The sequence below is a fragment of the Antedon mediterranea genome, chromosome 1 (assembly GCF_964355755.1).
Source record: "Antedon mediterranea chromosome 1, ecAntMedi1.1, whole genome shotgun sequence".
NCBI lineage: Eukaryota > Metazoa > Echinodermata > Crinoidea > Comatulida > Antedonidae > Antedon > Antedon mediterranea.
In genome coordinates, this window is record NC_092670.1 from 26,965,781 (window position 1) to 26,985,617 (window position 19,837).

Below are 19,837 nucleotides of genomic sequence, written 5' to 3' on the forward strand. Positions count from 1 at the left end.
ATTATAGATTTAAATAAACATATATCAAAACATATTTAAATGCAAAAAAAAAAAGGATCTCTAAGTTGTATTCACGCGTATAACATTTTTAAAAACAAGCGTAAAATCTATGATAAGGACACTTTTTATATAGGCTCTAAAATTAGCCTAAATAGGCCTATCGCAATCCTTTACTTCTTACAATTTACTTACTGTAGTTTATTTCTATACTTTTCAATACAATTGGCTATGGTTTTAAATTGTAGGCAACGTGTGACATAAAGTTATCGGAACCGTAGTAATAATTAATTAATATTGCATTCAATTCAATGCTACAGTGTACGTGTCCTTCTTGTGCGTCCGTCGCCTTGCAAATAGCGCGATGTGTTTGTTCGTAAAACCATATCACATATTAACTCCATTGGCGAAAACGCGTAAGCTTGTTCATAGATAAAGTCATGTTTTTTGATAACATATAACGATTAAAATTGAAATCTTTTTTTAGCATCTGTAAATTCAAGGTGTTATCACGATTTTGTATGATTTTGTGCACACTACTATTTCGTAGGGTCTTCACTTTCGAGGTCTTTGGTCTTCGATCTTTGCTTTCGAGGTCTTCGCTTTCGACACACCCATTGACACGTGTTGTATTTAGCCGCTCTCGATTGAGAACACCAGGTCATCATTGACTGAAGTTGACATGTCCTTTTTACTAGTCTACTAACATTAATTAACAACTGTACATTGAATGATTCCACTAAATACACAGACTAGGCCTAGGCCTACTTCTATTTGGGAACAGACGATCTAACTAAGAAGCTAGGCCAACTACCACACCACCAGGGATTACGGTCGAAGCGGCCGCCAACCAAAGCGGCCGCTAGTTCAATAACGGTAATTTGTATGGAACGCCGTGTGCGCTTTGATTGTCGTTGTTTTGTAATCTTTGATTGTCATTGTTTCGACAGGTTTTCTTTACCTCGGACGTAAATAACAATCTAAATTATTATGTAATTTATTCTATTTTTTTACAGATTGAATGTGATACGTTCTTTTAAAAGAAATGGCGAATCGATGATTACTTACTTTAACAGTTCTAAATGATATGTTTAATAAAGTCAATAAAATACATTGTGGTGTTTGTATTGTATATTAATATAATATATAATAAGCCAATTATTAAGAATAATATATATATATTTTCAATAAAGTATATCAAAATATATATATTTGTTATTGTATTTAATTATTAATTAATAAAGTAACTACTGTAGTAGTGTTCGCAATCATAATAACATGATGACATCAATTTATTTATTTAATATCCTAAATTATTTTATACCTTCAGATATATAAATATTGATCAATTTAAAATGAGTTTTAAATACTAAAATAAGATGCAAGTGTCTGTACGGTACGGTAATTAATTACGCGAATTTCTGCTAATAACTACAGGGCCGGCTGTAGAAGGTCGCGTTTTCGTCCCCATGTTGCTTTATTGAAAACACAAACAATGTATTACAATGGAATAACACTTAATGTATAACACACCCTATTACTAATCAATAAAAAACAAGATTCGATAGTACACAGTGTAAATGAGATATAAAGATTCGGCAATACCGTACGTAAATTATTATTGCAATACTGTATGAAGATTCGATAGTATGTAAATGAGATATAAAGATTCGGCAATACCGCACGTAAATAGTATTGTAATACTGTATAAAGATTCGACAGTAAAGTAAACGAGATATAAAGATTCGGCAATACCGTACGTAAAATTATTATTGCAATACTGTATGAAGATTCGATAGTATGTAAAGGAGATACAAAGATTCGGCAATACCGTACGTAAATTAGTATTGCAATACTGTATAAAGATTCGATAGTAAAGTAAACGAGATATAAAGATTCGGCAATACCGTACGTAAATCATTATTGCAATACTGTATGAAGATTCGATAGTAAAGTAAACGATATATTAAGTTTCGGCAATACCGTACGTAAATTATTGCAATACTGTACAGTATAAAGATTCGATAGTATGTAAATGAGATATAAAGATTCGGCAATACCGTACGTAAATTATTATTGCAATACTGTATGAAGATTCGATAGTAAAGTAAACGAGATATTAAGTTTCGGCAATACCGTACGTAAATTATTAATGCAATACGTATGTATAAAGATTCGATAGGAGAGTGCTCGAGAAACGTCGGGTTAGTTTAACGTTATTTTTTCCCTTCACTGCCAATATTTAAAAAAAAAGAGATATAAATAAATAAATAGTAAATGAGATATAAAGGTTCAATAGTACGTAGATTATGATACAAACGTATATTAATTATTATTAATGATTCGATAGTATATGTAAATATATTTAGTTAGTTAATATTAAAATACAAATAAAATATACATTAATTTATCGGCAAACTTAATTTTTATAGAAATATAAAGATTCGATAGTTCATGATTTGGCTTATATTTATTGGTTTGACCATACATACAGCTGTAACTCAACTGGCCATAGGCCATGGTGTTGACAACGACAATCAAAGATTAAAAAGCGCACATGGCGTTCCATACAAATGACGATATTAAACTGGCGGCCGCTTTGCTTGGCGGCCGCTTCGACCATACTACTCCACCACCAGCAGGCATAGCTAGAGAGAAGAACTTAGAAGGGGACTAGGGCTAGCCTAGGCCTAGGTCCTAGCCTTACTAGCTAGGCCTCTAGGGCCTAGCGTAGTATTGTAGTATAGGCCTAGCTAGGCTAGCTAACCTAATAATAATATATATGCCTTAATATGCCTCCCTCCTGCACTCAGCAGAGCATGAACATGGCAGACTCTGTTGATCAATAATTATAATAACACAACAGTCGTCGTGTCGTCGTCGGCGGATATGGTTTCCCGGCCCCCCGTGCTGGTGGGGAGTGGTGGTCATGTCAAAACAAAGATTGTATAGCGCGCCGCGCGTAGCAAAATAAAACTGGCCAAAGAGATTGTAGAATTCCCACCTTTGACCTTTTTAATAAACATGTGGTTAGTTGGTTAGTTGTAGCATGTTGTAGTGTGTTGTGTGTAGCAGCAGCAAATTAGATCCTATACAATCTGGCTGCTGTAACTAAAACGCTGCTGTAACTAAAATGCTGCGTAAATAAAAAGACTCGGCAGCATTAATTTCTTGATTTTGTTTCATATAGCCGGCCTGGAATGAGTAAAGAAAAAGATACAGAAGGTATTTACGTACGTTCACGTGTACCTACTAGGCTAGCCTACTAAGGCTAGGCCTAGCCTAGTACTACCTAGGCCTAGGCCCTAGCCTACTAGCTAGCTACTAGTACTAGTAGGGACCAGGCCAGGCCTATAGGCTAGCCTAACTTAACTAGGGCCTAGGCCTAGGCCACTGGTAAGTAGGGCCTAGCTAGGCTCTAGTCTAGCCTTCTAGAATTGTAGGGCCTACAGACATTCCAACCCCTGAACTTTCAAAAGCGGGACATACATAGGCCAGTTAGTTGAATAAACAAATTTGTATTTTCATTTTTTTCGTCATAGTTCATCACATTTAAAAGAGCGCGCATCTATATTTACGTATTCTAATTTCTTCTAGGGTAGATGTACCGATTAGCGGTTTGTCCCTATTATTAATTAATGTAATTTATTATTTATTCACAACTATTTATTATTTTTTATGTTAGTAGTACCTTTAATATATTCTTTCAAAGTTACAATCGTTTGTTTTATAATTCCCTATTAGCCTAAGGTAAGCTATTGCATCATCAGAACCCAAATGGTGCATCGCCTCAATGTTCAATGGTGCGTCAATGTCCGTCACTTTACCACCGACCCGCGCCACCCAAAAAGCCTGAAAACAAGGCCTTGACGATCGCGGAGGGGCGGCCAGGTTGTAAATTGTCACGCGCCCTCTATCGGCCAAACTGGAAAATGACGTAATATTTGTATTAAATAGCCGTTCCAATCTTAGTGTGATTGTGTGATCGCGAGAACGTTCCTAGACGGCCTGATTATCATCGATCGACGACCCTGGCGCCCCTCCATAGCACCAGACGCGCATATTAGTTTGAGATTTTTGATAACACACTGCATGCACTGCAGTAGTTGGGGTCAACAATCGTCAGTGAAGGTACGTCAAAAAGACAGTCATGGTGCGTCATAATTCACTAAAAGGTCCGTCGCTAATTTGAAAATAGGTGCGTCATTGTCTAGTAAAGGTAAGTCACTTTTTTGACGCAGGTGTGCGTCATGGTATACAAAGGTATGACTCACATCGAACAAATGACGCACCTCTCCCGGGGGTCGTATAGTGCGTCATACAATTGACAAAGTGCATTATACCCATTCTCATCGGAGTATCGTGCCGGAAATATAACCGGTATATAGCGACTTTCTGTGAGAAAGGAGTCAGGCATATTCGGCCAATAAAAAGTCTCTGACAAAATAATTATTGAGGGCCGTCTTGGCATCATGTCGATGCCGGCATGATGCCAAGACGACCCGTTCTCACAGAAACCCATACCGGCATGGTAATGGTATATTCCCGCAATATTCCTGGCACACAGCTCTGTGAGAAAGGGGCGATGGTGACGTGATTTACCTACAAACTGTATTTCACAATCCTTAATAAATAAAATACCTCATGGACTAGTCCATTGTACGATTTTCTTACTATTAGTATTATGGGATGTAGAAGAAAAACCCGCTAATTGGACCAGCCATGTTACAGTGGCCTGATCCAATTAGCGGTAGGTTGGTTTTTAATGAAATTTTTTCATTATTGTCACATTAAATATGTAAATGTAAACATATTTTCAATTAATTTTAAACATAATAAACAAGAATTAATATTAAATATGAATTGTTTGTGTTTTATTTATGCTTTTAAACACCACGATCTTGTTTTAAAGTTTAAAAGTTGAACATTCTCAGTCACGTGACCAGACTCGAGCGGCGTATCAATTAAAAGCATTACCGCAAATTGGGAACCGCAAACTGGTGCACAGTTACCGCTGTTTGGTACATCAGCCATCCTTAGTATTTAACGAATTATTATTAATTAAGTGGCCATTGTTTATTTTTGTATGACGTGCACATGACGTTTGTGGTGTGGATAACTAACTCGTCAAAGTGACGAGTTTTAATCTAGTTCTTTTTTCTGTCATTTTTGTGTCTCGCATATCTAAAAAATGTGTAAACATCACATAAATTTGTCAACATATGGACATTTACGTGAAGTTGTGCACCTCCTATTTTGAATGACATCAGAGTTGCGCAACATGACTTGCGCACGATTTTATTTTAGGGTCCTCCTAAATACCAAGACCTACCAAGAACTACTAAGACCTACCGAGACCTGTCAATTTAAAGTGTTAATTTATCAAAATATGATACAGTAGAACCTGTATTTTACGTACCCTGATTTTACGTTCCCTTGATTTTACGTACGCTTAAAATAACTGATGACGTCATCATTTTCTTACATTGAGGGCGCAATTTAACAACAAACCAAGCCATGGCTGCTGTGTGAGGAATTCTGCTGTGTGAGACAAGCTACACACGTGCATTCCCCCTACAGCAGCGACTGTTTTTATTGATAGAAAATACAAGAACATTGATACAGTCGACTCCGCCTAAGTCGAATTTGCGTAAGTCGAAAAATCGCGAAAGTCAAATTTTTAGGAAAGTCCCAATTCTTTACTATACATTACTGTGTAATTTTTATTTGTAAGTCGAATTTTTCTAAGTCGACGTCTTTTTGCGGTCCGAATACACACATTCTTTAGTGATTTATATCGTATAAGTCGAAGTCACAAATTAAGCGGCGACAACGCGCTAAAAAAAGCCGATGAAACGTACGTAATTCGATAAACAAACAACAGAGGGGATAATTCATTCAATTCATACAATCTTTTATTTCGGAAACTCTGGTCCATAGAAAGTAAATTACATATACCGTAAATGAAATAAATAAGATAAACAAAATTACTACTACTCATCTCAGGATGGCATTCCATCTGGAGAGCATCTTCGACTTAACTAAGACATTGCTTATAATCGTTGAGATTAATATATTTGTGCTTGCATTAAGTCTACCCATATCGATTCTCTCAAGCAGGTTGTATAGTATAGGCGGCAAGCTACAACTCGCGCTAGTGTATAGTGTATGAGTTGTTTCAGAGTTGAGAACTTGAGCGGCGTTTTGTGGGTACCTATTTTGTGCTAGACAGATGGCAATAAACAATGGATACCGATTTCGAATAAAAACCGAAATGTATTTATTATACGTTTTTGTATTGTTTCGGGCTTAAACCATAAAAGAAAATACAGTTTATCATTGCCGATAAAGATGCTTAGCATTTATTAGGCCTAGCTAGCTAGCTAAACAAACTCAATTCAAGAAGGCTCATCGCGTGGGCCGTGATCGGGCAGGGTCCACTAGGCCTAGCCATAGCGCGGCTAGTGAGTGAACCTAGGCCTAGCATTTTTTTGGCAAATCTGTAAGTCGAAGTTCACGTAACTCGAATTTTTATACCGGTCCCATTAGATTCGACTTAGGCGGAGTCGACTGTATTTTATTTATAACATTTAAACGCACAGGCTGTATATACTGTACTTTTCTAGTTAGGACTCATATTTTGCTAGGCCTGCTAGCCTGGCCTGAATGGTCTAGTAGGCAAGGCCTAGGTAGTGACCACCTGCAAGCTGTACAGTAAAGTAGGCAAACACGGTAGCCTTTATAGCTAAGATCTCTACGTATTTGGGGTCAATTTAAGGTCAACCTCGATTTTGGAAGTAGCTTTCGACAAGTTATAACTGTTTTAACTGGCTGTAGAATTGGTGAGCGCAGTCAGTATATTCAGCCACCGAAAGATTTAAATGACTACACAACTTCCCCAACGTTCATCCCGCATCGCTCGTTGCGCGGTTAACCAAGATGCGCATTCCACCGCTCTTCCGAAAAGCCAGCTAGAGATGCAAAAACATCATCATTATCTCAACCTTTAATGTTCATACTTTGAACACCGTCAATCAGATACCTGAACTTATCGCAAACTCGATAAATTGAAAAATTTCCGTTGTGTGTATTCAAGAATTCACATATTTCATGAAGCCAACGAATTAGAATACAAAGATGCTGGCAAAGGTTGGACCCCCATCACAAGCTCTGCTACGAAAAATGACATGAATGCTATCATAGGAAGCGTCGGCATACTCCTAAGCCCCAGAGCAATCAAATCCCTTAACAAAATCGATAAATTCTGCTTCAGAATTATTATTACAAACATCAAGACAACCCAGAAACCACAATTATCTCTTGCTACAGTCCTACAAACGTAGCAGAAAATTTGGTCACTCAATTCTACATTGAACTATCCTTGTTAATTAGAGATGTTCCAAAACATATCTTTTATTGATTGGAGGAGATTTCAACGCTCAAATCAGTAAGGAAAATAACAAAACTTTTTTCTTTCATGATCAGATAAACCGAAACGGTGAACTTTTTCTGGAGTTTGCTGTTGAAAACCGGCTGCTGGTTCTGAATACCAAGTTTCACTTTGGACCTTCCAATATTCAAATGGTAGAAAAACTCAACTTGACTTCCTTCTTATAAACCGCTTTTAAAACAGTTTTGCCAGTGGGATATCAGATCATTGCATCGTTTCCAGCCGTATAAGACTGAGTCTTCGAGCAAACAATAAAAAACTTGATACTTCTTCGCCATATTTTTGGAAATCCCTAATAGTAATACACGATGGCAATACCCTCGAGCGGTTCACCATTGAACTTAGAAATCGATTTGATGCTCTCCAACATGAAAGTGTGATCGACAATCCAAATACCACAAAACTTCCAACTGTATTCCCTTGAAACCTAAAAAACGCAAAAGAGTACCCTGGGAACTGAGGCTATTCAAGACCAACGAGAGAGGATCAAACGATCAGCAACTCGTAAAAATGGTAACCCTACACCCCAAAACATCTCAAAAGAAGTTACAAATGACGAGGCTCTACCAAACCAAACTGGAAACCTATCTGCAAACTAAGATTGACTCGATCAAGCAATATTCGGTGAATAAGCAATCATCGATGGCCTGAGATACGATTTAACGAAATCTCAGCAAAGCTGAGAGCCACCAGTCAAAATGATAGTCTAAATCAAAGGAAAAACCACTTCGAGAACCTTCTTGGCAACATTCCTAAATAAACCCAATGGAAACCATTGAGCTACTTCCAGCACAGACTGAATCTAACATCAAAATCGGTCCTTTTAACGATGAAGAGTTAAACAACGCGCTCTCAAAAATGAAAAATGGAAAATCCCCAGGACTTGATGGGATTCCTCCTGAAGTGTGGAAAACAAAACACTTTAACAATGTACTCTTGAAGTGTTGCAATGATGTCTATGAACAAAGACCTATTCAAAAAAAGGAGATCTTGGAAAGGCCGAAAACTACAGAGGAATAACTCTCACCTCCATTGCTGCTAAGATCTACAATCTCATGCCCTTGAACAGAATACAACCATGGATCGAGACAATACTTCGTAAAAACCAAAATGGTTTTAGGCGGGGACGTTCAGCAAGCAGCCAGATTCTCACACTTAGTAGAATACTTGAGGGAGTGCGTGAAAAAACCTTCCTGCAGTCCTGATCCTCTTTGTAGATTTTGCTAAAGCCTTCATTTCTATCCATCGTGAAAAGATGCGTGAAATTCTTCTCGTCCACAAAATTCCACTTGAGATTATCAATGCCATAGTGAGGCTGTACAAAAACTTGAGTGCCCTGGTTCGTTCTCCAGATGGTGATACTGATACCGATCCGTTTCAGGTAAAAGCAGGCGTCCTAGGTAAGAAAAAACCTAAATAAAGGACGCCGTTGTAGATATAACAAAATATATTATTACAATAATATTGATTACAATTTTAAACTAGATTTGAACTCGTCACTACGGACGAGTTAAGTTTTCCGCAGCACAAACGCCACGTGCATGTCATACGTTAGAATATAGCGCACAGTATAACGATTATGCAATTGAAAAAATGTTAGTGCGCTCTCTATTTTACGTCACACTCTTAGGATATACAGTATACACTATATACTGTATACGTACTACATACAGTGCAGAATAGGTGAAAATAAATGACCAAAGTTATTGACGCTTTTGGACATGATGACGTCATCACAATTTTAAAAACGGTACAGTTTATCATGCGATAGATAATTGATTGGCATAGACAATATAAAAAAGTAGGGGGAAGTGGAATACGGATAAGTGGAGATGCGCTCTATTAAATGTGATGAGCTATGACTAAAGAGACAAAAATCCGCTATTTTTTTTCAAGTGGCCATACGATGACGTCAATATGTCCAGTTAGCCATATCGATGCATGATTCTATTACAACTCATCAACTTCCATAATATGTACCGTAATAAAAAATAAACTTCACCATGTAGTTTAAAATTTATGATTGTTTAAAAAAAGGCATAATTTTGACGAATTTTTGAACTTTTTCATCAAAAACGCACGCAAATTATCCAATTCCACGTGCTCATATGACGTAATTTTAAGTCGAAATTGTTTAAAAGTTGGTAAAATTACTAGATAGAAAAGGCTGGAAAAACATAAATCACACGAAAAAATTATATTTTTGCGCTACATGCGCACGCGCGCGTAAGATAATTGCGCGTGCGTTGGAATTTTTGAAATGCTTAAAATGACATGAAACGCGTAGAAAGTTGATTAGAAGTTGTTTTTTAGCATTTTGAAATTTTAAACGCGCGTGCGCGCGTAACTTTCTTTGAAGCATGTTATTTTTAATCCATAGAAAGTTTGCCCTTGATATGACTTAAATGTTCAACAAGTGTCATTACAAAATGACTTTTGGTTTTTAGTCTATGTTAAATACGCGAAATTCATAAAATCGCGCGTAGCTTACGCTGCGCGACTCTAAAGTAAAAATACGAACTGTCCTGCACTTCTACAGATAGAGGTCAATCTTCTGACAAAGTTATACGATGTAATGTTGATAAGAATTTTAGATACACGTGACACAAAATTCTGGGAAAGAAAGAAGAACTAGACATGAAACTCGTCACTTTGACGAGTTAGTTATCCGCCCAACAAACGCCACATGCACGTCATACGTTGAAATATTGCACACAGAAAAAGATTATGTCATTATGACCTGAACTGAAGAATATGATGTGTTGTTAATACTGAATGCTGTATATTTTGTGTCATATACTATTTACAGTATACATAGTATATATATAATCTGTATACATAATACAGTGTAGAATAGGTGAAATTACGGGTCCCGCCATTTATTCCAATTTTTAACATGGTGACAGTATCAAAATGAAATACTAATATATCAATTTCGGAAGGAAATTATCTCAGCAACAACATATTAACGTGTAGAAGAAATTTGAATACCTAAAATATAGAAGCTCGTTCTTTTATAAGTGATGAACTATGACGCAAAATATGAAAATTTGACTTTTTTTATTCAACTGGCCATATGATGACGTCACAACACCTGATTGGCAAAATATTCACATGAATTCGTATCTACAATCCAATAGCTTCCAGAAAACGTTTTAATCATGATTATCAATTTTTATTCTGACAAGCTATTATAACAGATTGAAATTTACTGTAAAGATGAAAATAAGTAACCCACGTTATTCACATTTTTAGAAATGATGACGTCATAAGAATTAAAATATTTTTACCTCATGCGAAAGATAGTTGATTGACCTAGATAATATAAAAATCGGGGTGAAAATGGAAAACGGATTAGTGGAGATGCGCTCTATTAAATGTGATGAGCTATGACGAAAGATACAAAAATCCTATATTTTATATTTGCGTGGCCATACGATGACGTCACAATGTCCGGTTAGCCATATTAATGTATGATCCGATATCTACAACTCATCAACTTCCAGAATATGTAATTAAAAAAAAGTTCTCCATATAGTTTAGAATCTATGACTGTTTAAAAATAGGCATAATTTTGACGAATTTTTGAACTTTTTCGCGTGCAAATTATCTAATTCGACGTGCTCGTATGACGTAATTTTAAGTCGAAATTGTTTAAAATTTGGTAACATTACTAGAAAAGGCTGAAAAAACATAAATCACGCGAAAAAAATATGTTTTTAACGCTACGTGTGCACCGCGTGCGTAAAAATGTTCGCGCACGTGGGAATTTTTGACATGCTCAAAATGACATGAAACGCATAGAAAGTTGATTAGAAGTTGATTTTTCGCATTCTAAAATTGTAGACGCGCGTGCGCGCGTAACTTTCTGTGAATCATGCTATTTTTAATCCATAGAAAGTTTGCGCTTGATATGACTTAAATTTTCACAAAGTGTCAAAACAAAATTATGTTTGGTTTTTAGTCTATGATCAATCACTGAAATTCATAAAATCGCGCGTAAGTCACGTTGCGCAACTCTGACGTCATTAAAAAATAGGAGGTGCACAAGTTCACGTAAATGTTGATATGTTGACAAAGTTACGATATGTTCTGTTGACACGTTTTAGAGAAACGCGACGCACAAAAATGACAGAAGGAAAGAAGTATAATACAGACTAGATTTGAACTCGTCCGCAAACGCAACATGCACATACGTTTAAAATATATGAACGCCGACAATTATTATGCCATCCTATGACATGAATTAAATATGTTTACAGTGCTGAATTGTACCTATTTTGTAGCATACAGCATATTACAGTATTTACAGAATACACTGTATTATGTTATATACAGTGTAGCATAGACGAAATTACGAGACCCATCTTTTAAATCCAATTATTAACACGATGACGTCATCAAATTGACATATAAAGATAACTATTTTAGAAGATAATTATCTAAATATTTACATTATTACAAATTTGAAGAATTTTGGGAACGTAAAAGTGAGATGCGCTCTCGTTTAAACGCAATGAACTTTGACGCAAGAGATGAAAATATGACTTTTTGAATTCAACTGGCCATATGATGACGTCACAACATCTGATTGGCAAAATACTCACATAAATTCGTATCTACAATCCAATAGCTTTCAGAAAACGTTGTAATCATGATTATTACTTTTTATTCCAATGAGCTATAACAGATTGAAATTTACTGTAAAGATGAAAATAGGGGACCCACGTTAATTACATTTTTATACATGATGACGTCATAAAAATTAAAATATTTTTAACTCATGCGAAAGATAGTTGATTGACCTAGAGAGTATTAAAATATCTGTGGAAATAGAATACGTATAAGCGAGATGCGCTCTCTTTAATGTGATGAGCAATAACGAAAGAGTAAAAAATCCTATATTTTACATTTGTGTGGCCATACGATGATGTCATAACATCCGAGGGGTAAAGATTCTGCATGAATTCATATCTACAACATATCTGCTTACATATTAAATTAAAAAAATTGGGGGTCATGGATGATCCCGAGAAGCTATAATAGATTAAAAATAGGCATAATTTTGACAATATGTTGTCACTTTTGCAACTAAAACGCGCGCAAATGGTCTAAATCAACGTGTTTGTATGACGTCATTTTAATTTGAAATGATGTCAATCTTTTTTGAAATACCTAGGAAAGACTGTAAAATCATAATTCAAGAGAGAAACACATGATTTTCATGCTCCGTGCGCACCTTACGCGTAATTTTTTTCGCGCGCGTGGGAATTTTTGACATGCTCAAAATGTCATGATCAGCGTAGAAAGTTGATTAGAAATTAATTTTGCGCATTTTTAAATTTTAAATGCGCATGCGCGCGTAACTTCTTGTGAAACATGTCATTTTTAATCCATAGAAAGTTTGCCCTCACAAGTTTGCCCTCACAACATTCGATTGGCACAATTTACACATGATTTTGTATCTAAAATACAATAGCTTCCTGAAAGGGTTTTAATCGTGATTATCACATTTTATTGTTACGAGGTATAATAGATTAAAATTTACCCTAAAGATGAAATTAATGACCAACGTAATTTAAATTTTTAGGCATGATGACGTTAAAAAAATTAAAAAATATTTAATTCATGCAAAAGATAGTTGATTGACCTAGAATATATTAAAATCGGGGTGAAAATGGACAACAAATAAGTGGAGATGCGCTCTATTAAATGTGATGAGCTATGACGAAAGAGACAAAAATCCTATATTTTATATTCGCGTGGCCATACGATGACGTCACCATGTCCGGTTAGCCATATTAATGCATGATCTGATATCTACAACTCATCAACTTCCAGAATATGTAATTAAAAAAAAGTTCTCCACGTAGTTTAGAATCTATGACTGTTTAAAAATAGGCATAATTTTGACGAATTTTTGAACTTTTTCACCAAAAACGCGCGCAAATTATCTAATTCGACGTGCTCGTATGACGTAATTTTAAGTCGAAATTGTTTAAAAGTTGGTAACGTTACTAGAAAAGGCTGAAAAAACATAAATCACGCGAAAAAAATATGTTTTTAACGCTACGTGTGCACCGCGTGCGTAAAACTTTTCGCACGCGTGGGAATTTTTGACATGCTCAAAATGACATGAAACGCATAGAAAGTTGATTAGAAGTTGATTTTTTGCACTCTAAAATTTTAAACGCGCGTGCGCGCGTAACTTTTTGTGATACATGCTATTTTTAATCCATAGAAAGTTTGTGCTTGATATGACTTAAATTTTTACAAAGTGTCAAAACAAAATTATGTTTGGTTTTTAGTCTATGATCAATCATTGAAATTCATAAAATTGCGCGTAAGTCACGTTGCGCAACTCTGACGTCATTCAAAAATAGGAGGTGCACAAGTTCACGTAAATGTCGATATGTTGACAAAGTTACGATATGTTCTGTTTACATACGTTTTAGAGAAACGCGACGCACAAAAATGACAGAAAGAAAGAAGTATAATACAGGAAAACTAGATTTGAACTCGTCACTTTGACGAGTTCGGGTTATCCGCGCATACGCAACATGCACATACTTTAAACTATATGAACCTCGACAATTATTATGCCATCCTTTGACATGAAATAAATATGTTTACAGTGCTGAATTGTACCTATTATGTAGCATACACCATATTACAGTATTTTACAGAATAAACTGTATATATGTTATATACAGTGTAGCATAGACGAAATTACGAGACCCATCTTTTAAATCCAATTATTAACACGATGACATCAACAAATTGACATATAAAGATAACCATTTTAGAAGATAATTATCTAAATAATTACATTAAAACAAATTTGAAGAATTTTGGGAACGTAAAAGTGAGATGCGCTCTCGTTTAAACGCAATGAACTTTGACGCAAGAGATGAAAATATGACTTTTTGAATTCAACTGGCCATATGATGACGTCACAACATCTGATTGGCAAAATATTCACATCAATTCGTATCTACAATCCAATAGCTTCCAGAAAACGTTTTAATCATGATTATCACTTTTTAATCTGACGAGCTATAACAGATTGAAATTTACTGTAAAGATGAAAATAAGTGACCCAAGTTATTTACGTTTTTAGACATGATGACGTCATAAAAATTAAAATATTTTTAATTCATGTGAAAGATAGTTGATTGACGTAGACAATATTACAATTTCGGGGGAAATGGAATACGTATAAGCGCGATGCGCTTTGTTGAATGTGATGAGCAATAGCGAAACAGTAAAAAATCCAATATTTTACATTCGTGTGGCCATACGATGACGTCATAACATCCGAGTGGTAAAGATTCTGCATGAATTCATATCTACAACATATCTGCTTTCATATTAAATTAAAAAAATTGGGGGTAACGGTTGATCCTGAGGAGCTATAATAGATTAAAAATAGGCTTAATTTTGACATTATGTTGTCACTTTTGCAACTAAAACGCGCGCAAATGGTGTAAATCAACGTGTTCGTATGACGTCATTTTAATTTGAAATGATGTCAATCTTTTTTAAAATAACTAGGAAAGACTGTCAAATCATAATTCAAGAGAAAAACACATGTTTTTCGTGCTCCGTGCGCACCTTACGCGTAATTTTTTTCGCGCGCGTGGGAATTTTTGACATGCTCAAAATGTCATGATCAGCGTAGAAAGTTGATTAGAAATTAATTTTGCGCATTTTTAAATTTTAAATGCGCATGCGCGCGTAACTTCTTGTGAAACATGTCATTTTTAATCCATAGAAAGTTTGCCCTCACAAGTTTGCCCTCACAACATTCGATTGGCACAATTTACACATGATTTTGTATCTAAAATACAATAGCTTCCTGAAAGGGTTTTAATCGTGATTATCACATTTTATTGTTACGAGGTATAATAGATTAAAATTTACCCTAAAGATGAAATTAATGACCAACGTAATTTAAATTTTTAGGCATGATGACGTTAAAAAAATTAAAAAATATTTAATTCATGCAAAAGATAGTTGATTGACCTAGAATATATTAAAATCGGGGTGAAAATGGACAACGAATAAGTGGAGATGCGCTCTATTAAATGTGATGAGCTATGACGAAAGAGACAAAAATCCTATATTTTATATTCGCGTGGCCATACGATGACGTCACAATGTCCGGTTAGCCATATTAATGCATGATTCGATATCTACAACTCATCAACTTCCAGAATATGTAATTAAAAAAAAGTTATCCATGTAGTTTAGAATCTATGACTGTTTAAAAATAGGCATAATTTTGACGAATTTTTGAACTTTTTCACCAGAAACGCGTGCAAATTATTTAATTCGACGTGCTCGTATGACGTAATTTTAAGTCGAAATTGTTTAAAAGTTGGTAACATTACTATAAAAGGCTGAAAAAACATAAATCACGCGAAAAAAATATGTTTTTAACGCTACGTGTGCACCGCGTGCGTAAAAAGTTTCGCGCGCGTGGGAATTTTTGACATGCTCAAAATGACATGAAACGCATAGAAAGTTGATTAGAAGTTGATTTTTTGCACTCTAAAATTTTAAACGCGCGTGCGCGCGTAACTTTTTGTGAAACATGCTATTTTTAATCCATAGAAAGTTTGCGCTTGATGTTACTTAAATTTTCACAAAGTGTCAAAACAAAATTATGTTTCGTTTTTAGTCTATGATCAATCATTGAAATTCATAAAATCGCGCGTAAGTCACATTGCGCAACTCTGATGTCATTCAAAAATAGGAGGTGCACAAGTTCACGTAAATGTCGATATGTTGACAAAGTTACGATATGTTCTGTTTACATACGTTTTAGAGAAACGCGACGCACAAAAATGACAGAAGGAAAGAAGTATAATACAGGAAAAAAAAAAAAAAAATATGATGAAACAGGACGATTACAAGGAGTTATCCGCTACTAAGCGGATAACTAATAACAAAGAAGATGAAAAAGATATTTACAATCACAAGGGTTATCTGCAACTTTACAAGTTGCGGATAACCAATTATCTGCAACTTTAAAGTTGCGGATAACCAAAAAACTAGATTTGAACTCGTCACTTTGACGAGTTCGGGTTATCCGCGCATACGCAACATGCACATACTTTAAACTATATGAACCTCGACAATTATTATGCCATCCTTTGACATGAAATAAATATGTTTACAGTGCTGAATTGTACCTATTTTGTAGCATACATCATATTACAGTGTTTACAGAATACACTGTATATGTTATATACAGTGTAGCATAGACGGAATTACGATCTTTTAAATCCAATTATTAACACGAGACATCATCAAATTGACATATAAAAATAACAATTTTAGAAGATAATTATCTAATTAATTACATTAATACAAATTTGAAGAATTTTGGGCACGTAAAAGTGAGATGCGCCCTCGTTTAAATGCAATGAACTTTTACGCAAGAGGTGAAAATACGACTTTTTTTATTCAATTGGCCATATGATGACGTCACAACATCTGATTGGCAAAATGTTCACATGATTTCGTATCTACAATCCAATAGCTTCCAGAAAACGTTTTAATCATGATTATCACTTTTTATTTAGACGAGCTATAACAGATTAAAATTTACTGTAAAGATGAAAATAAGTGACCCACGTTATTTACATTTTCAGACATGATGACGTGATAACAATTAAAATGTTTTTAACTCATGCGAAAGATAGTTGATTGACGTAGACAATAATAAAATCTTGGAGGAAATGGAATACGTATAAGCGAGATGCGCTCAGTTGAATATGATGAGCAATAATCTGTTTTAAAATGACTAGGAAAGGCTGTAAAATCATAATTCAAGAGAAAAACACATGATTTTCATGCTCCGTGCGCACCTTACGTGTAAAATTTGAAACATGCCATTTTTAATCCATAGAAAGATTGCCCTTGTCATGACTTAAATTTTCTCCACATGTCAATACAAAATGACTTTTGGTTTATAATCTATGATCAATCATTGAAATTCATAAAATTGCGCGTAACTTACGCTGCGCGACTCTAATGTCATATCACGAAGTTTCTTGCACATCTACAGCTACAGGTCAATCTTTTGACAAAGTTATACAAAGTTATGTTCACAAGCAATAGAGATATGCTGGTCACAAAAATCCGGGAAAGAAAGAAGAATAACAAAGAAGATGATGAAGAAAAAGATATTTACAATCACAAGGGTTATCCGCAACTTCTAAGTAAAAAAAAAAAAAGTGGATGAAACAGGACAGTTACAAGGAGTTATCCGCTCAATGTGGATAACTAATAATACATTAAAAAAAGTGGATGAAACAGGACAGTTACAAGGAGTTATCCGCTGAATGCGGATAACTGAAAAAAAGAGGAGGATGATGATGATTTCGTACAATCACAAGAAGTTATCCTGCAACTTCGTTGCGGATAACTAAAAAAATTATTAAAAATAATTTAAAAATTAGAAACGTTAATGGGCCCGGTCGACTTTGCATTGGGACGATTTGAGATAGGGCTACTTGACTGGATCCGGCTAGGTCTACGCCTATCGTATTATTAGCCTTATCGTAATGGAACTAGGCCACATGCAGCCATTTTGAATTTATGGAAATAGATAATTACTAATAAACAACCCAGTTAATCCTGACAAAAATGATTTCAGGAGTGTTAACACTTTGACTGCCAAACACAAAGATCTTCGTTTTTGAAAACACAACGCTTGACTGCCAAACACGAAGATCTTCATGTTTCGTGTTTTTTTACGAAATCCGGTAGATATGTTAATTATTGGTATATTAGTATACATATGGACACTATATTCGGTCTGGACCGTCAATATTTTACTATTTGAAAATAACTAATCCGGTTAAAATGGTACCTGTCGAAATAACATACACCGCGCATCACAGTAGCGCGTAGAGCGATGGCTTGGCACATTGTGTATCGGTCGCACGCTAGCTATGCTGCCGCCGAAGCATTACAAAGGTTTTTGTGGATTGGCATGTTTGTTAATTATCTGAATAAAAAATAATGGAGTCATTTAGTCCATGGGCCAGGTCCAGTTTTTTGCGAAAGCAGTATCAAATTGGTGGCAAATGCTACCATACATTTTTGGAAAGCTTAATATGTCTACTTTTCAGAAATCCATGATAGCAATGCCAATTGTACAGCTTAATAGTAATTTTTTAGGATTATATAACACCGCCTACGGAAAATATGCACCACAAAATTTTGGGGTAGGGGGTAACACTTTTGCTAATAACTCGGGATTTAATGAACAGATTTGCATTTTCTTGGTATCAATATGTAGTGTATAGACTGCTTAAGTGTAATATATTTTTCTAAGTAAATCCAACAATTATTGACGCTATTAGAGATCAGAAGGTCATTGAACTTTAGTAAAAAATTATTTTTTGTCTAATATTAACTTATAACTTTCAGTTTTTTACACAAAAAAATACAATAGATGTTATGCAAACTGATGTTTTCATGAACATATAGACCCAATAAAGAAGAAAATTGAAGTTAAAGATTAACAAAATATGAATATGCTGTGTATTATGAAGAAATTTGTTGTTTTTAGTAATTTGTAATCGTTTACAATTATGGGGTAGGGGGTAACATTTTTGCGAATAACTTACAATTTAGTTAACAGATTTGCATTTTCTTGCTATCAGTATGTAGTGTATAGATTGCCTAATTGTAATATACTTTTTAAAAATGAATCCCGCATTTATTGACATCTTTAGAGGTCAAAAGGTCACTGACCTTTAATAAAAAATGCAATTTCTTCTAAATTAGCTTATAAATTTCAATTTTAAACACAAAAATACAGGAAATCTTATGCAAACTAATGTTTTCTTAAACCTATAGACACAATAAATAAGAAAATTGAATTTAACATTTTTTCTAAATTGAATATGCTGTGCATTATAACGAATGTTTTTCGTCATTAGTTATCTTTGACAATAATGGGGTAGGGGGTAACGTTTTTGCAAATAACTTAAGATTTAGTGAACAGATTTACATTTTCTTGTTATCAGTATGTAGTGTATGGATTTCTTTATTGTAATATGCTTTTAAAAAATGAATCGAACATCTATTGATGTCTTTTAGAGGTCAAAAGTCAATAACCTTTAATCAAAAATGCAATTTCTTCTAAATTAGCTTATAAATTTCAATTTTAAACACAAAAATACAAGATATCTTATGCAAACTAATGTTTTCTTAAGCCTATAGACACAATAAATAAGAAAATTGAATTTAACAAACAAATATTCTGTGAATTTATGAGGACATTCTGTCTGTTAATAGTATTATTATTAACAATTATAGGGTAAGGGGTTACATTTTTCCTAATAACTTTGTATTTAGTGATCACATTTG

General features: G+C 34.7%; 2 protein-coding genes across 9 annotated transcripts in view; one reads left to right on the forward strand and one right to left on the reverse strand.

Annotated features, from left to right (window-relative positions):
- LOC140063609 (SWI/SNF-related matrix-associated actin-dependent regulator of chromatin subfamily A-like protein 1) overlaps positions 1 to 4,686 on the reverse strand; it is a 40,448-nt gene extending 35,762 nt beyond the window's left edge. For 5 of the 7 annotated variants that reach the window (XM_072110027.1, XM_072110026.1, XM_072110023.1 and 2 more), the window contains exon 1: positions 2,784 to 2,923. The gene's annotated coding sequence lies outside the window, so the exon portion shown is untranslated. Of the gene's footprint in view, positions 1 to 2,764; positions 2,924 to 4,671 lie in introns of those variants that run through there. The other 2 variants (XM_072110025.1, XM_072110024.1) reach the window with 2 other exon arrangements.
- The window catches only part of LOC140063611 (homologous-pairing protein 2 homolog), a 111,986-nt gene continuing 94,779 nt past the window's right edge, over positions 2,631 to 19,837 (forward strand). The window contains exon 1 of one of the 2 annotated variants that reach the window (XM_072110032.1): positions 2,631 to 3,222. In XM_072110032.1, coding sequence (XP_071966133.1) covers positions 3,198 to 3,222 — 25 coding nt within the window. In that variant the 5' untranslated portion in view covers positions 2,631 to 3,197. Of the gene's footprint in view, positions 3,223 to 7,614; positions 8,848 to 19,837 lie in introns of those variants that run through there. The other variant, XM_072110031.1, reaches the window with a different exon arrangement.